Source organism: Chanodichthys erythropterus, chromosome 15 (genome assembly GCF_024489055.1).
Source record: "Chanodichthys erythropterus isolate Z2021 chromosome 15, ASM2448905v1, whole genome shotgun sequence".
Taxonomy (NCBI): Eukaryota; Metazoa; Chordata; class Actinopteri; order Cypriniformes; family Xenocyprididae; genus Chanodichthys; species Chanodichthys erythropterus.
In genome coordinates, this window is record NC_090235.1 from 31,852,220 (window position 1) to 31,870,926 (window position 18,707).

Sequence of the window (18,707 nt, forward strand, 5' to 3'; positions counted from 1 at the left end):
AAAACCTTTCTGAGTAATAAACACTATACAAAATATAAGCAAAATGAAACTAAAAATCAGTAAGTATTCCCTTAAGTTCAATTATATGTTGATATAATGTCCTTTGCAACTACTTCACATCATAAAGGGACCAGTTGTCTTTTTGGCCTAATGTCTCGCTAATGTTGAGAGGTCCTTTATATGAATATAACATGTTTCCATTTTTGTTTATATTGTACCCTGGAAAAGATTTTACACAAGAAGCTAAACAAGTTAGTTTATTGATAGGTACAAGATCCACATTACATGTATATAAACTTAATAAAAAATAAGGCACATGTGAACAATACATGCATAGTTAATACAAAAAAAAATCCTGTTGATCTCAAGCTTCTGCAACATTTCTGCTCAGTGCTTTGGCCAGCTTGTTCTCTTTTCAAAGTCACTGTGCAGAAAAACAGAAATATTAAGTTATATATATATTTTTAAATGCCTAGTTATTGAGCAAACTTTAATTTGGAGATGAAATAAATCCAAAGCACTTGCTTTGATTTATGATGATCTTCCATTCCTGCTTGTGTCATGAGATCAGCGACATTCTTCTCCAGGTCATCTATACGTGTTCCCATCTCATCCAGTTCAGGCATTAAGGAAAAAACCTCAGTTCTTTGTGTAGCATATCTAAGTCAAAACCAGCTAATGGTTTTACACATAATGGAGTGTGTACAATCAGAGAATCAAAAAAATCAGAAGAATGTAAAAATCACTTCCTGTTTTATAGATGTCCTGTATGAGACCTCAAATAGATGTTACATTCATCATTGAGGACATTTGTAACATTTTATCATTTCATGCATTTATAAAGAATAAACATGACACTCTAATGATAGATATGTTTTTAAAAGTATTATGTACACTACCATTTAAAAGTTTGGGGTTGGTAAGTTTTTTTGATCAAAAAGGAGAAATACTGTGAAATATTATTACAATTTTTGTAAAGACTTTTCTCATTTGAATACATTTTAAAACATAATTTATTCCTATGGTGGCAAAGCTGAATTTTCAGAAATCATTCTCTAATACGCTGATTTGCTGTTCAAGAAACATTTCTTCATATTATCAATGTTGAAAGTTGTGCTGCTTGATATTTTTGTGAAACCATTATAATGTGTTTGAATAGAAAGTTCAAAAAGAACAGCATTTATTTGAAATAAAAATCTTCTGTAACATTATAAATGTCTTTACTGTCACTTTTGATCAATTTAACGCATCCTTGGTTAATAAAAGTATTGATTTATTGTAAGTTTTATGGCAATACTATGGTATAAGTTATACTAAGTACAGAATTAGGCTATTTCCATATTTACATATTTAAGGTATAGGCCTACTTCATTGTCCAAAAATCTGTGATATTGTCATTGTATTGTGTCCAGAACATGATATTACTATGGGAACGATTCAAATACAAATACATATATAGTGCTATATAAGATTCATGCTAGTGCTATGACAGCAAAAAAAAAGCTAATCTAAACTACAAAGTGAGATTATATATCTAAAAAGATATTTTTGGAGATGATCTGGTCAGATACGTTCTGAAACCTGTTCTGAAGTTGTTGCATTGTCGTCTCCATCTGTTTGAAGAAATGAATTGAGCAGATTTGTGAAACTTTAAAACATACCCCCCGCAACTGCAATTTCCTCGTCTTGCATATAATTGTCAAATTAAAATGTATTAAAATGAACACTTGCCATTGCAGTCAAATCTTTGGCGGCTTTTGACTCGGATCCTGCCATGAGTTTGGTTGAATTTGTTGTGTTAGTTGTTGGTTTCAGCTCTAGGCAGCGTTATCTGGACTAAAACAGTACCACGGTGAAAATAATAGTTATGTTCTTTAATCTCAGAGATTTTTGATCATATATCAGTCAGAATAAACGCATTCTATAACTTTTCAACTTCTCACTCTCATTCATTGTTTGCATATAAAGACTTCCTCGTTCGTATGTGGGCATCCATTCACAACATTTAACCCTTTTAGTAGCAGAGAAGTATTTTTGTCATTTTCAGTCCACTGATGATCAATTATTTTGAATTACAGAGTGCTGATAATATTTCATTTTGTTTTCATGAATTATATAACGTCATTTTGGCACATGGCAACTTTTGAGGGGATTAATTAAAGAGATAAATCTTGTGTCTTAAGTAGCCAAGGCTATAAAGCAGATTGAGATCAGCCCATTTCAAGTGTGCGTCTAATATGTGATGGTAAATGTATTGCTTACATTTAGAATTGCTTAAATACCGACGTTAATCGTGTATTAATAATTTGCCGTATCATTGTTTTTGTCAAACGCATGTCAAAAAAACAAAAAAACAAAATCAACTGGCATTAGGACCCTGCATCTCATGAATATGTAATGAGCGTATCGTGACGTAGTGCAACACGGAAGTACTGTTATGAGCATTAGCCAGCTGTAGCAGAGAGGATCACTGCGGCATTAAAATGTTATACAGCACTCTATTCATCTTTGCACAGATCATAAAACAGATGATACCGATCGTCTGATATGGACCCATGCTGAGGAACCGTTCCCATCGATTTAGCAAGTATTTATTTCCTGGAAAAGGGAAGCACTTGAATGAATTAGATCTAATGAGTTAGTGAACGGTAACTGGGACAATGAAAGTACATTTACTGTCGTTGTTTAGAATATATATTCAGTAATTATCAAGAAATTACATTTTAATATGTGAACAAAATAGCAAAATAGTAATGATTTATGTATCATTAAATTAGCAGGCTACTAATTGCATTTAGTTGATTTAACCATAAAGGACAGATAGATACATCTCTCAAAGATGGATGAAGTGATTATGGATCAGATCATGTATGTTGTTCATCAAATGGTGTCTTGGATCGCATCTTTTGCCATCATATTTGGAGGAGTTGTGCCATACATCCCTCAGTACAGGGATATCCGCAGGACTCAGAATGCTGAAGGATTCTCCACATATGTTTGCCTGGTTCTGCTGATAGCCAACATATTAAGAATACTATTTAGGTGAGTTATACCTCAATCATCCTGTCTGGAGCCACAAAATCCATCTGCATGACCGATATATGAGGAAACAATGTAAATACATGACACATAATCCACTCATCTGCCATAATTCCTTTTATTGCGTATTTATCTGACATCATATCTTTATTTAATGTTTTTGAAAGAAGTCTCTCTTTTTTAAAACTTTTTATTCATCAAATAATTCTGAAGAAGTATCACAGATTATAAACATCAAATATTAAGCAGCACAACTGTTTCCAACATTGATTATTAATCAGCATATTAGAATGATTACTGAAGGATCATGTAGACTGAACACTGAAGACTGGAGTAACTGCTGATGAAAATTCAGCTTTTAATCACAGAAATAAATTATATTTGAAAGTATATTAAAACAGAAAACCATTATTTTAAATGGTAAATAATAATATTTCACAATATTACCATTTTTTTTTTGGTATTTTTGATCAAATAAATGCAGGCTTGATGAGCATAAGAGACTTCTTTCAAAAACATTAAAAATAGTAATGTGTCAACTTTTGACCGCTACTGTATAAAAATGATAATAATTATTATTATTGCTTTCCATTTTCCTGGCTTGGATATTTAAAAAATTATTAGGTTTTCTGTTATTGTGGAGATCTAAACATTTGTGATTGAAGAAAAAATAAAATAAAATACAAACAAAAATTGAAAAATAAAATGCAATATGACATTTTAATGTCCAAACTTTTGACCAGTACTATGTGTATATAAAAAATGGAAAAAATTAAGAGACCACTTAACATTGATTTCTGAACTTGGAGTGGTCTCTTAAATTTTTCCATAGCTGTATATATATATATATATATATATATATATATATATATATATATATATATATATATATAGATAGATATATATATATATCTAAATATAAAATCTGCCTTACCAAAATCTGTCAAATGATTTTTAAAAATCCTCATCCATTTATCAGTAACAACTTGAAAAAGCATGGAAAAAGCTCTGACCAATACAATGTATATATATGTGTGTGTGTTGTTTATTTTTTTTTTTCCAGGTTTGGACGTTACTTTGAGACTCCACTGCTTTGGCAGAGTATAATCATGATCATCACAATGTTAATCATGCTTAGCCTGTGCACCAACGTCCGCATGGCCACTGAACTCAACACCAAACGCCGCTCGTTCACAGGTGGGAATCTTTATGACTCTTTACAGCTTCCGATTGAGTTTGTGTGGAGCAACAGACCAAAGTTTTTTTTTTTCAGCATTATATTGGAGAGAATGTTTGTGTAACACTTTTTTTATTCCCAGGTAAATGAATCATTTACATCTTTTTTTTCCTGGTTTCTTTCTTTAATATTTTTTATATATGAAATTGAATTCTCTAATTCTTGGTTTTCCAGTCAGTCTGATTAGTTGAGATTGGTACTTGAGTTTACAGCCTATTGAATTACAGTAGATACAGTCACATGGTCAGGGTCTGTCTTTGAACATGTTTTACGAGATTATCATACAAGGAGGGCCTTTGAAAGGGTTAAACTTTGACCAGTTGGCTGTTTTGTGAACATCAGTCTCAGGTTTATTTATACATGAGGTGTGTTACAAAGTTAATAAAGATGAATTTGCTCACTCAAACTGAGCCTGAAAGCTGAACTTTGTTCAGAATGGAATATGCCTGTACTGTTTTAAAGAATAGTATGTAATACAGTATACAGCATGTAATGCTTTAAATGTTTCAAACTGGTGGTATGATGCTACATTGTTGTCACATGACATGACTTCATATATGTTTCATTGAGTGATTCCTGGTATTCCATGCATACAGAAAATGCATTATACATACTGTTGAAGTAATTTGAGTAGTATGATGGTATGCTGTTCTGAACATAACCAACAACTAAGAGAGAACAAAACACACAGTGCATAAAGGTACAGATATATTCTGACTTTAGAAACGCTCCTTGGACAAATTAGATGAAGCCTTAAACTAATAGTCTCTCACTCGTCTGTTTACATAAGACATCCTGTTTAAACAAGTTTTTATCTTTTGTTGTGAAGTTCTACTGCTGCCTTCTGTCTTTATGGGTTGACTATTGTCTTAAAACTGACACAACATCCAAGAGAGTTAAACAAACTTTTTTCAGAGTTAACTTCACAGCGGTGACACTTGCAAACTCTCCAACAGCTTCTCAACAGATGGAGAATGTTCAAAATAACTAGATGAATGACTGGAAACAGCTCCCATTGTTACTTCTGTATAATTAACCCAACATTGAAATTCAAGTCTTAAGGTTCTCACAATCGGATTTTGAACAAACCCATTTGGTACACATAAAAATTAATGATCGCATATGTAGTTAACAGTGGTTTTGAAATAAGTTTCTTATGCTCCCCAAGGCTGCATTTATTTGATCAAAAGTAAAGTAATATTGTGAAATATCATTACAATATAAATAACATGTTTCCATGTTAATATATTGTTAAAATGCAATTTATCCCTGTGATGGCAATGCTGAATATTCAGCAGTAATTATTCCAGTCACATGATCCTTCAGAAATCATTCTAATATGCTGATTTGCAGCTCAAGAAACATTTCTTATTATTATGTTAATCACATTATGTTACCCCAATGATACCCTAAACTTTTGAATGGTAGTGTAAGTAGCAGCAAAACTGTTTTCAACTATCATAATAATACAAAATGTTTCTTGAGCACCAAATCAGCATATTAAAGTATCGTGTGACAGTGAAGACTGGAGTAATGGTTGCTGAAAAAATAAGCATTTCCATCGCAAGAATAAATTCCATACACAATATATTAAAATAGAAAATTGTTATTTTAAATTGTAATAATATTTCACAATATTACAGTTTTTACTGTGTTTTTAATCAAATAAATGCAGCCTTCATGGGCATAAGACTTGACATAATTTTTTAATGATTCCAAACTTTATGACTCAAATACAAAATCAGGTGAAAAGTGACATCATATTTATTTTGCTAAAATTAATAGTAAAAAAGTATTGTTTTTGGCCATTATATTATTCTCACTTACTGTAATGTGAAAAAGTGCTATGATTTAAATCATGTTTGTTTATTTATTTAGTTGAGAATGTGTCAGGAAATTATAATAGTATAATAGTGATTCAAAAAATGTGCTTTGTTTTCTTAATGCAAAATATAGTATTTTATCATTTGATTTTAGGAAGGAATATAACTTGGTCATGTTTTCATGAGTTCAATCACTTCAGGGCTTTTGTGTCCCCAAGAAGATGGAGCGATGCAATCTATTTTTTCCTCTCGCTCTCCCTGTTCTTATTTTTTGTTTATTTGTCTTATTTGTCTGAAGCAACAGACAGTAAGGACGAAGAAATCAAAGTTCCTAAGAGGCTGTTTCTGGGTATGTACTGATGTATTTCCCCTCAAAACACCAATTTTTATTATATATAGTTTTTTTTTTTTCATCCACCCCACTCATTTTCTCCCAGTATGACCTGGACTGACCCATATACTCCTCTAATCCGTCATTAATTCACAGCTTTCTATTAACCCTAATATTTCACTTGCATGTACCTGAAACAGACATGTTACGTGTATAACAAAGAATCACAAATGCATGTTTAGTGGTAGAGGCAGTTTTGCATGTTTTTTTTTGTTGTTTTTAATGCGGAAATTGCAGCATTGCATGCAAATAGATGATCATGAATTGCTTTTTAATTGACATCAGATTTTGTATGGCTCGCATGAACTTCAGTCAAAGAAATCTTATAATAATTTAGTTGTATATGATTCTAACAGCTCATTGATCTGGTTGCCGAATCAGAAATTCAATAATATTGTATACACTATTGTATAATACTGCTGTATTCTACTTGGTGGAATTTTGACTTAACCCTGTACCACTCAGAGGAGTGTCGCATGGCTTTGGGTAACAACTGCAATCTCACATGACAGTTAACCAACAGGCATGTTTTCACTGAAAGCATCTTGGTGCATTCACAGCCCTACAGCACCCTTGGTTCCTGTTGCTCTACATGAACAGCAGGTGGCGTTAGTGGTTTACACCTGAGATCTGCTGTTGTACAGTCTGATTAATGGACTCTTGCATTAACTCCCACACCTGCTGACTTTTTGCACATATTTTTTTTCTACTTTAAGTATGGCCTTCATTTAAGAGTATTTGATGGTTTTGGAGAGAATTCAAAAAGATTGTAGAAGAAAGAATCTTCTTATTGACTGTAGAAGGTGCCAGATGTCAGGTGTTAGAAGCACAGATGCTTATTATTAAAGATGTGTTTGTCTCTAGTTCAGCTCCTGTGGTGGTCAGGCAGCTGTTGTCTCCTCTCTCTGAGCATCTGTGAGGGTCTTCAGTCCAGTTTTAGGTTCAGTCGTTTAACGTAGAGCTTCCATGCTTGAATAGAGTCTGAGCATCTCTGTTAGATTCGCAAATGCAGCACACATGAAATTTTAATATTTTTTCTGTTTACTCTGTTCTTTGCCATTCAAACTTGCTGTAGCCTGTAGTCTCAATTATGAGACATGTCATTAGGCACCACACTTTTACGAGAAAAGGTTCTATATAGAACCTTAAAGGGATCTTTCAGTTGCTTCGTATAGAACCTTTTAGGAGTTCTCATCATTTTATGGATTTAGTTTTAATTAATTTTGTTTAATTCACTATTAATTATAATTAAATATTATGAATTAAACAGTTGTAAACATACAAACAAACAAAAATTTAAAAAATAAACTGTTAAATATTTTGCAGTTATTAAAGACATTTCACCTTACATAGAACCTTTTTGGCACAAAGTGTTCTTTTAAAATGATTCAGTAACACTAGGGTTCTATATAAAACTCCATTGAACTTTTTTTTTTTCTAAAAGTTTAAAGGTACAGTAGAACATCTTTTCAAAAGATGTAATATAAGTCTAAGGTGTCCCCTGAATGTGTCTGTGAAGTTTCAGCTCAAAATACCCCTTTTTTTTTTTTTTTTACCTGCCTATTTTGCCCTTTAAATCTCTCGCTCCCTGCCTTCCCGAGATCTCGATTATAAGTGCAGTTATATAGTGCATAAACAAAGTTCACACAGCTAATATAACCCTCAAATGGATCTTTACAAGATGTTCGTCATGCATACTGCGTGTATGCGTCGGATCATGTGAGTATAGTATTTATTTGGATGTTTACATTTGATTCTGAATGAGTTTGATAGTACTCCGTGGCTAAAGCTAACATTACACACTGTTGGAGAGATTTATAAAGAATGAAGTTGTGTTTATGAATTATACAGACTGCAAGTGTTTAAAAATGAAAATAGTATACAAATACAGTAATAAACGATGGTAACTTTAACCACATTTAACAGTACATTAGCAACATGCTAACGAAACATTTAGAAAGACAGTTTACAAATATCACTAAAAATATCATGATATCATGGATCATGTCAGTTATTATCACTCCATCTGCCATTTTTCGCTATTCTTGCTTGCTTACCTAGTCTGATTCAGCTGTGCAGCTGTTTTTCGGAGGTCTTTTACACAAATTAGATTTATATAAGGAGGAAGCAATGGATTTTGAGACTCACTGTATGTCTTTTCCATGTACTGAACTCTTGTTATTCAACTATGCCAAGGAAAATTCAATTTTTGATTCTAGGGCACCTTTAACTATGCGTGAGCGCCGGGAACTTTTATCAGTTATATATAAAGTCAGTTTTGTATTATGACCCAGTGAAATAAATTACATTTTTGAAATATGACAGTATTTGTATGTTCAAAATTACTTTGGGATTTAAATCTGTTTTACAGCTGTTTAGACCAGTGCACAGTGGTTCTTTTATTTTTTTGGACTAATTAGCTATTCATTTTGTGATTCCAGAAATTTCAAGAACTGTATGTTCTTCAGTAAAAACAATAGTTATTGATGATTATATATGATTTCAGTTTATATCTTGATTTTATTTTATAATTTTTATAATTTAATCTAGATTACATTTGTAGAATCTAGATTTGAGAATCAATACCATTAAGACATTAGTCACTGCATTTTTTATTATTTCATAGTGCTTCCTGAGGTGAACTTTTTTTCATAAAAAATTGCCATAATTTACAAATAAAAGGCTATTTTTCTACCCCGATTTTAGCCCTCTGGTCCGAGCACTCTGTTTGAAGGGGCGTGTCTGCTGTGAGACTTCAGTGTACACACCCACTGCTGTGATTGGCTGACATGTTTGCATATGACACAAGTCTTATATGTGGAACTGGTGTTGCCAGGCAGTTACAGATTGAACCACCACTGCAAACACTTTTTTATTCTTGGGGCCTACAGCTGTCAAGATTAACTAATTGTGAAAAGTGTTGATTATAGCATTATATTTAGGTCTACTCCTGTCGCATGAAAGCTTGCAGCGATGAGCACTGTAGCCGTTGACAGACAGCCTGTTGATCGTGTGATGGCAGTGATCATGTCATTGAAACTTGGTTTCTGCACTCACACAAATGCTTCTATCATTACTAACAGTGCAAACGTGGTGTAAATACAGTTAGAGATTCATAATGGGAGTTTTGGCGAAAGTCCAGATAAACTCATGCTGTGTGATTGACAGCTTCAGCCATTATGAAGAGAGAGTTCTTTGATCGCTTTCTATATGTAATTTAATCACAATTTAAAAATGCATAAATACACAGTACATAGCAAGCGATCTGTAATAACAGACAAAGCATTTGTGACCATGTGATTAAAAAAGGTACTCATACTTGTGTGGTGCGACAATACTGTCGGATCCAATGTAGTCAGCAGAGCATTGTCTTTTAGTTTTAGTCTTGCTTAAAATCCTGTGTTTTTCCACAACTTGGGATTGCACAGTGTCATCATGTCTTCAAAGCCATCTTTATCGTTTGGTTTCTAAGTAGACCTGCGGTTGCCTCGCTCATTATTTACCTACTATGCATGAATCGGGGGGCGGGGCTAAACAGGCAGTGATGTAGAAATAGGCGTTGATCTTCTGCGGAGGCGGTCATAGCCACACTATTACGTTATAAAGTGGCACATTCCAGAACCTGACATTTTGGAAGACTGGCTTCAATATAAGCTGTTTTTAGAATAATGAGCAAGTCTTGAGTTCTGTAACTTACAGGATGTTTTTATAGTATAATGACCTATTGTATGTCAAAAGATTTTGATTTCTCAGTTCATGACCTCTTTAAGATTAGGTGGTGTGCTGGTTAAAGATCTGGGCTAGAATCCTGCAAGGGATGACCTCAGGTTACTCCAGGAGGGATTTTCCCTGTAATAATATACTTCAAATCAATACTAAATCTAATTACTAAATAAATTAGATTGTATACTGCATGCCCTGAAAAATAAAGTGTCTTTATATACAGTTATTCAAACCCATTCACCTTTATGATGCAGCTTTATGCTAAAATACTTTATAAAAACCTTTTTTCACATACAATTTATACATAATGACAAAACAAAAAACAAAGTTGTGATAACTAGGCTGCAACATAACAAAATAAAAAGACAATAAAAAGAATACTTTCTGAATGTACTGTACTAAGTATGTACTTCGAAGTATGTAACACTTTTAAGGTTGTTATTTTACTATTATTTATATACTATTATAGTGTTTTGAATTAGCTTTTATTTTTATATTTTCAGGTTTTTATTTTTATATTTTGTTATGTGCTTTTGTCATTTTTATTAGATTTTGTTGTAATTATTTATGCTTAGCTTTGATTTTATTTTAGTTTTAGTCATTTTAAAACAAAAATAGTTATGTTGCCTTGGAAACTAACTGAAATAAAATAAATTAGTTTTTCATCTAATATTTATATTTTATTTTAATTCAATTTACAACATTGTTTTAGCTTTAGGGGCTGTTTACATGACCGTTTTCAACTAAAAGCGGAAAACTTTTCATGTGTTTTGGCCATTCATATACATGACAATAGCGTTTTGAGGGCCTGAAAACGCAAACTTTTGAAAATGGGTTTCAAAGTTCAAATTTTTGAAAAAGAGACAGTTATCGTTTCAGAGTAAACTACAAAAACGTAAATTTGTGAAATGTCATGCGTATGCATATTACATGTTCAGTCTATCCACCTTATTCCCATGCCCCATGACGATTTGCATGAATTATTGGTGTAACTTCCTGTAACGAGGTCAGTAGTCGTGGGAAGAAGGAGGCGGGAACCGGCGAACATTCAACAAAAGTTTAATCTCAAAATAAACAAACAAAACGAAAGTAATGCCGGCAGACCCTCGCGGACGTCTGCCGGCCACACAAACATAATAAACCATAAAATAAAGTCCAGGCCTGGTCCTCTCTCGTCCTTCACGGTAGTCGCTCCTCCTTTTATGCTCCCGGAGCTCCTCCGTGAGGGACTCAAGGCCGGTGCGCCTCCCAGGTGAAGCTCATTAACACTCGCGTCACCGGCCTCGCGCCGTTCCCTCACGGCTCTCGCCCGCCCTGCTGGTCACACTTCCATTAAGCTGTAAACAGTCAATGAAAGGCTTGCTCTATGAACACAATAATACGTTTTATTTTTAAACTGTGTACAATGAGATGACATTATTCTATTCACCCTTCAACCAACGAACATTAGAAGGACATTTAAAAGTGTAAAAGCATCAACAAGGTACTTTCAACGGACCATGAAAAAGCGTGATTCTTTCCACAGCAAAAACGGACGGGTTAAACATAACTAGTGACAGAGGCCTATATCTGTATTATGTAATATAAGTTGCCTTAATAAAAAATGTTAATTAACTTCAACATTGCGTGATACTATTTCAAAGTGATTTCTATCATTTTTACAGATAATAAATTGTATTTACCTGTGAAAACAAACCTGGAAAGAGACGCAAGGCTTTGAGGAGAAAAACGAGAGATTCTTTGTGCATTCCAGTGAATTATTAATGGGATATATCGTAAATAATATCAGGAGAATGGACCAAAAATGTGCAGCATATGTTGTCCTTTTTCATACTATTACAGCGGTATGCAAAGGGACCAAAGAAAATAATCACGAGGATAGAAAGCAGCGACTGAAAAGAGCTCTTGCCATATATTTTTGTTATAACATTACGTTAAAATACCAAGTGTTACGTTATTCTCATGATGTCTGAAAATAAAACATAAAAACAAAATAGACAGCTCATTCAGTCAAACTGATGGATAAGCTTCATTTGTAGGGCAACATTATTATTTGAAATGATTCATTTCATTCTTTTTAAACGGAAGTTCACCAAACCGGAAGTGGAACCCATAATTTACCTGCAATAGAGTGTCCCAGGGATGACGCGTTTTTGTAGGCAAAACCCGGAAGCAAGTTAGCATTTTAGGACTTCCGGTTCCAACGCCGTAAAGTCTATGGGTTTTTTGAATGGGTTTTTGCTAAATCGCCTGAAATAAGGTCTGTGGTTAACAAAGCCTCTAAATACTTTCACGTTTTGATCTATGACATAAAACACACCAGTTATAACCCACTTGTGATTTTTTTTTTTAACTTTTACTGTGTCTTCAAATCGGCGGTTGCTAACAAATTGTTAAAAGGTACTACTTCCTTTGGCGGGGACTTCAGACGTCATCATTAAAAACGGGACATTTGGACAGCATTTCTCATGAAAAAGTGGATAAGTATTCATACACGGCGCAGATCATAATCAGCAAGCATGTTTTTAAATAGAGTTGTTTTCTAAATAAAGTTTGAGGACGCTTGGTGGTGACGACGTTGATCAACGACCATGGTGTGCTGTAGTCCGTTTATAGCCTACTGTTAGCCTTTTATATCTGACGACTTTAAGCTTCAAAATCTACAAATGTTGTGTTAACTCTTAAAGATTATCTTGATAGACAAAACGTGTAAGTGTCATAACACTTTGTTAAACACAGAGCTTATTTTCTGCGATTTTCCAAAAGTCTATGGGAAAAATGAATAGGCTTTCAGTCGAGGGAACCCGTGCGCCGCTAACTTCCAGGTTGGCCTACAAAAACACGTCATCCCTGGGGCACTCTATAGGCTAGTCAGGAATAAGGTGGATAAGCACGTAGTGTTTTTTTTTTTTTTACAAACTGACATCGCCAACTACTGGCCTGGCATGCATATTACAGCGTTTGTAGTAATTTTTTCGCAGATCTGTGTGAACAGGCATCATTTTGACAATGTTGACATTTGTTCGCAAAGGAAAAAATTTCAGTTTACATCGTCATTTAAACGTACCTTTAGTTAACAATAACACAATGCAGCTCACTTCATCTAGACTTACTATTTATACCTAGTCAGTTTAAATCAGCAAGAGGATTTATTCATTGTCTGTTAGAGGACTTTATCTAGCTGTAACTAGCAGTTGATGGAAAAGTAGATTTGCTGTTTTCTCTCTCACATGGCTCGCTCTATTGCTCATGTATGCCCAGCGGCCCCTCACACACCTCATTAGAAGAGTGTTTTCAGCAGAGAGGCTCAGAGGTGTTTGCTAATTGCTGTTTTGCTCCCAAGCTCATTGATCAAATGGATCTGAATAATGGAGGTGTGCTCTAATCCATCCAAAGTTCGGAGGTCAAGCTGGAATGGGCAGTTTGCTTGTTGAGGGCAGAACAAATAGTGCTTCTAAATGATATCCGAGCACTCAATAAGTCAGAGTTGTATGGCAGTGCTGCCCATACGTTCAGATCGCAATTTATCTGTCTTGTCATCCTGGTGATGTCCGTGGTTCAAGCCTGAAGCAGGTGGTAGTTGTTCACTGCTGATGGCTCTATTGCCTGTAATTCAGTCCAGGCGCTGGCAGAGATTTCTAAATGTATTTCATATATGGCAGACTGCTGGGGTCCTTGTGGTTGTGCAGTAATGGATGTAAATGGGCGGCCCTCCCACACAGTCTCGGCTCTGCTACATTATCCCTACAGGCGACCGCAACCGCCTCAATTAGCATCCAATCACTATTATCAGTGAATGGGGTGTTTCAAATAAATCTGTATCTCTTAAACTTCCCCAAAACTGCTCAGTCTGTTACTGACAGTTAATAGAAAATTTGCTGACTGGCTATTTTTTGTTTTTGTTTTTTTATACAATAATCCACTGTAGTCTCCCCTGAAAGCATTTATTATACATTTCTGTCTATCACATTGTACAGTAAAATGGTAAAAACTAATCTACACACATGGTAACAAAAACTGTGATTAATTAAGATTATGCAACAGACACTTAAGCTCCAGCTATTTTCCTATTAATTACACAAAATGTGTTTTCTTAAAGCTACAGTGCACAATTTCTGCATGTCATGTATGCTTATCAAAGCAAAATTATATATATCTAACCTAAATATTAAACAGAATATAGAATAATATATTAAATATAACATAAATTGTTATAGAAACATTAAAGGTGCCCTAGAACCAGTCTTTACAACATGTTATATAAGTGTAAGGTGTCCCCTGAATGTGTCTGTGAAGTTTCAGCTCAAAATACCCCATAGATTTTTTTTTATTAATTTTTTTAACTGCCTATTTTGGGGCATCATTAACTGTGCACCGAATCAGGCTGCGGCCCCTTTAAATCTCTCGCTCCCTGCCCCACAAGCTCTCGACTATAATACAGTGCATTTGCAAAGTTCACACAGCTAATATAACCCTCAAATGGATCTTTACAAGATGTTTGTCATGCATACTGCATGCATGCGTTGGATCATGTGAGTATAGTATTTATTTGGATGTTTACATTTGATTCTGAATGAGTTTGAGGCTGTGCTCTGTGGCTAAAGCCAACATTACACACTGTTGGAGAGATTTATAAAGAATGAAGTTGTGTTTATGAATTATACAGACTGCAAGTGTTTAAAAATGAAAATAGTGAAGGCTCTCTTGTCTCCGTGAATACAGTAAGAAATGGTGGTAACTTTAACCACATTTAACAGTACATTAGCAACATGCTACCGAAACATTAAGAAAGACAATTCACAAATATCACTAAAAATATCATGTAATCATGGATCATGTCAGTTATTATAGCTCCATCTGCCATTTTTCACTATTGTTCTTGCTTGCTTACCTAGTCTGATGATTCAGTTGTGCACAGATCCAGATGTTAATACTGGCTGCCCTTGTGTAATGCATTGAACATGGGCTGGCATATGCAAATATTGGGGGCGTACATATTAATGATCCCGACTGTTACGTAACAGTCTGTGTTATGTTGAGATTCGCCTGTTCTTCTGAGGTCTTTTAAACAAATGAGATTTATATAAGAAGGAGGAAACAATGGAGTTTGAGACTCACTGTATGTCTTTTCCATGTACTGAACTCTTGTTATTCAACTATGCCAAGGTAAATTCAATTTTTGATTCTAGGACACCTTTAAGATATGCGAATGACTTCTCATTTTCAATTCTGAATATTGTTTAATATGTTCTTTTATGTTGACTTAAGAAATATATTAAATACTGTAATAGGGAATTGTGTATATATAGCATAAGTATTAACATATACTAATGTATTATCAAAATGTATTAAGGTTACACTTTATTTTAAGGTGCAGTTACACTGTAATTACACAAGTACTAATAAGTAAGTACTTAATATTAATTACTATATTGTTCGAGTTTGGTTTAGAGTTAGTTGCTAATAATTATGCATAATTTATTTTTATTATTATATTAAGTACATATATGTAACAAGGGCACTGTAAAATAGTGTTACTGTATTAATATAATAATTAAAAAAAACAAAACAATATTAGTCCAAAATGTTAGAAATCAACAAATTAACAATGCAAACTTAAGAATATATGTAGTGTTGTTGTTGTTGGTAATAATAATGCTGAGAAATAAAAAAAAAAATATATAACTCAAACAATTATAAATGCAAAAAAAAAAAAATGTTAAAGAAGTTTAATTTACTTTATTAACATAGATTTTAACTAATATAATAAATCATAGTAAAAAAGCATGAGAGCCCGGACACAATCTTCGGATCTTTAAAATTTACAAAAGTCTTTATTCGTAGGCCTTAAAAATTAAAAATTGCACAGTGCAAAGACAAACATTGGTAATGCACTTTTACGTTGGCGTGGTTGTTTTTGGCGATTAGGACATCCGCAACATTTTGAAGCATCGAAAATACATTTTGGTCCAAAAACAATAAAAACTATGACTTTATTCAGCATTGTTTTCTCTTCTGGGTCTGTTGTCAATCCAGCTTATTGGTGCATTACTGCACGATTGTGGTTCACGATTCCGCAGTGACGCTGCTGATGTAAGACGCTGCTGGCGTGTTATCCGGTGCGCCCGAGCTTCGTTTACAGTCTGAGGGAGACGCACGCTGTATTCAAGCTATTCTACATTGTTTGTATTTTGGTATTGCTATATTTTTTAAAATGGTGCGTAAGTGTGCATGTCGCGGATGTCCTAATCGGCAAAAACAACCACAGCAACGTAAAAGTGCATTACCAATGCCGACAGATGAAAGGATTCAATGGAATCAGTTCAATGGAATCAGTTCAATGGAATCAGTTCAATGGAATCAGTTCAATGGAATCAGTTCAATGGAATCAGTTCAATGGAATCAGTTCAATGGAAAGGTTTCTGGAAGAGAAGACAATGCTTTAACAAATTCTAACTAAACCACTGATGTCACATGGACTACTTTGATGATGTTTTTATTACCTTGGACAGTCTACCGTGCAAACATTTTCAATGGAGGGACAGAAAGCTCTCGGACTAAATCTAAAATATCTTAAACTGTGTTCCGAAGATGAACGGAGGTCTTACGGGTTTGGAACGACATGAAGGTGAGTCATTAATGACATAATTTTCATTTTTGGGTGAACTAACCCTTTAATATACATCATCGTCATCTGTGTATGTATAGCCTATATAAAAACATTGGTAGATGTAAACATCTGTTACAATGGTACATGAAGCTCAGTAGCTCACAATGTCAGAATGCCAGTTTGTCAGTCAAGTCCGAAGCAAGACACAACGTTATGGCGACGTCTCATCAGCCAGTCTGACAGTAGATAAAAATAAACCATAATAACTTTCAAATGATTCATTACAAAAGTGCGCATTAAATATTCTAAACGCGAAAGCTCAAGAGTGCTTGTACGTTTGTGCATACACGGACATTTGAGCGTCTTCTCCTTTTAAGGACACTTGGCAAACCCACTTGAAGGTGCATACCGCCACCTACTTCACGACACCTGTGTGACTTCTGACAAAAAACGGATCGGGCTTATGATAGCCGATACATCCTGGACATCCTAAATTACATGTATTAATGCTGAAAAATCACCAAAACATATTCACAATAAAATCACAGTATCGAACTGCAAACGCTGTAACATCAGTGCTTGGCAAGTGAATTCAATCTGGTGTATACAAGCCTGATAACATCTTAATCCAGCTTTTGATGGTTACTGCCGTTAGCTACAGTCAGTCGACAGTTCTGGAGATTGAGCGGCAGTTCATACTGGATAGAGTGGTGATTGAACAGATTGTGTGGATCTGGATGAAGACCAGCGCACCCTTCAGAACCAGAACTGTCATTCATTTAAGCATCCAAAGGCCTCGTTGACACGTCTTTCCAATTCACTTAATTCGCTGTAATTAGAGCAGGGGACTGACAGATATCTCTTGGCATGTGGGTTGAAGCCGTGCTGAAAGAAGGAACGGACAACTAATAGTGCCACTCTGTTATACGTCAATCATTTTCAGCCCCTGGCCCGAATGTTGTTTTTCTCCATTTATAAATGGACACAGTGAAACTTCACAGAGTAGGCCTAGGGGAGGATGGCATGAAAAGAGGGACAGACCCTGAGGACAATGGAGGTTTTAGAGGAAAAGAGGTTATTTGTTCCATTTGGAAGCTCATGTAGAATGATTTTTGTGTGTGTGTAATGCTTATGAAAGAAAGGTCCTGTGCCATCATTCCTGGTGACCACTGCTGTCCTACATTCCCTTACATTACCATTCAAAAGTTTGTGTTTGGAAAGATTTTTTTATTGTTTTTGATAGAAATTTCTTATGCTCACTAAAGCTGCATTTATTTGATTAAAATGCATTAAAACAGTAATCTTGTGATATATTATTACATTTTAAAGGGTTAGTTCATCCAAAAATGAAAATTCTGTCATTAATTACTCACCCTCATGTTGTTCCACACCTGTAGACCTTCGTTCACAAATTCATACACAAATTAAAATATTTTTGATAAAATCCGATGGCTCAGTGAGGCCTGCATTGACAGCAAGTTACTTTACACTTTCAATGCCCAGAAAGGTACTAAAGTTATATTTAAAATCATTCATGTGACTACTGTCACGATCACCGTCTGTTACTGTCAGTTCCCGGACTACACTTCCCACAATCCTACCTACCAGTCACATGTTCACTCTACACCAATCACCTGTCGCCCCATACAGCCATGCACACACTCCTCACTAATCACCACACCCAGCTGCAGTACGTTAACAGGACTATAAAGGACTCACACTCACACCACCAGTTTGCGAAGTCTTGATTACCCAGTGTATCATTTCCGAGCGTTTCCCTGTGTTTATTGTCTGCCTGTTTACTGTTACTGATCCTGCCTGTTTCCTGTTTATCGACCCGTTGCTGCCTGTCCTGACCCTTGCTTTGCATACCTAACTGTGAGT

The 18,707-nt window shown here is 34.7% G+C and overlaps 2 protein-coding genes across 4 annotated transcripts in view; one reads left to right on the forward strand and one right to left on the reverse strand.

Annotated features, from left to right (window-relative positions):
* Window positions 1-242: 242 nt before the first annotated feature.
* Window positions 243-2,106, reverse strand: LOC137001951 (heat shock factor-binding protein 1-like protein 1). Its single transcript, XM_067361322.1, has 5 exons — window positions 1,944-2,106; window positions 1,732-1,836; window positions 1,547-1,613; window positions 526-616; window positions 243-424 (listed from the first exon to the last, which is right to left on the reverse strand). Exons 2-5 carry the CDS (start codon window positions 1,774-1,776, stop codon window positions 388-390), a joined length of 240 nt encoding a protein of 79 aa, XP_067217423.1. The 5' UTR covers window positions 1,777-1,836; window positions 1,944-2,106; the 3' UTR covers window positions 243-387.
* A 325-nt stretch (window positions 2,107-2,431) lies between these two features.
* The window catches only part of LOC137037794 (solute carrier family 66 member 2), a 44,985-nt gene continuing 28,709 nt past the window's right edge, over window positions 2,432-18,707 (forward strand). For 2 of the 3 annotated variants that reach the window (XM_067412087.1, XM_067412090.1), the window contains exons 1-3: window positions 2,432-3,042; window positions 4,103-4,236; window positions 6,398-6,448. In XM_067412087.1, the coding sequence (XP_067268188.1) occupies window positions 2,840-3,042; window positions 4,103-4,236; window positions 6,398-6,448 (388 nt within the window). In that variant the 5' untranslated portion in view covers window positions 2,432-2,839. The remainder of the gene's footprint in view (window positions 3,043-4,102; window positions 4,237-6,397; window positions 6,449-18,707) is intronic. The other variant, XM_067412088.1, reaches the window with a different exon arrangement.

Bases quoted from the DNA above. Each gene is read 5' to 3' on its own strand.
- LOC137001951 (XM_067361322.1), bottom strand. From the start codon at position 1,776: ATGGCAGGATCCGAGTCAAAAGCCGCCAAAGATTTGACTGCAATG. The intron at 1,614-1,731 runs GCAAGTGTTCAT...TTCTTCAAACAG, and splicing joins CCAAAGATTTGACTGCAATG to ATGGAGACGACAATGCAACA. The intron at 425-525 runs GCAAGTGCTTTG...TTTTCTGCACAG, and splicing joins GAAGATCATCATAAATCAAA to TGACTTTGAAAAGAGAACAA.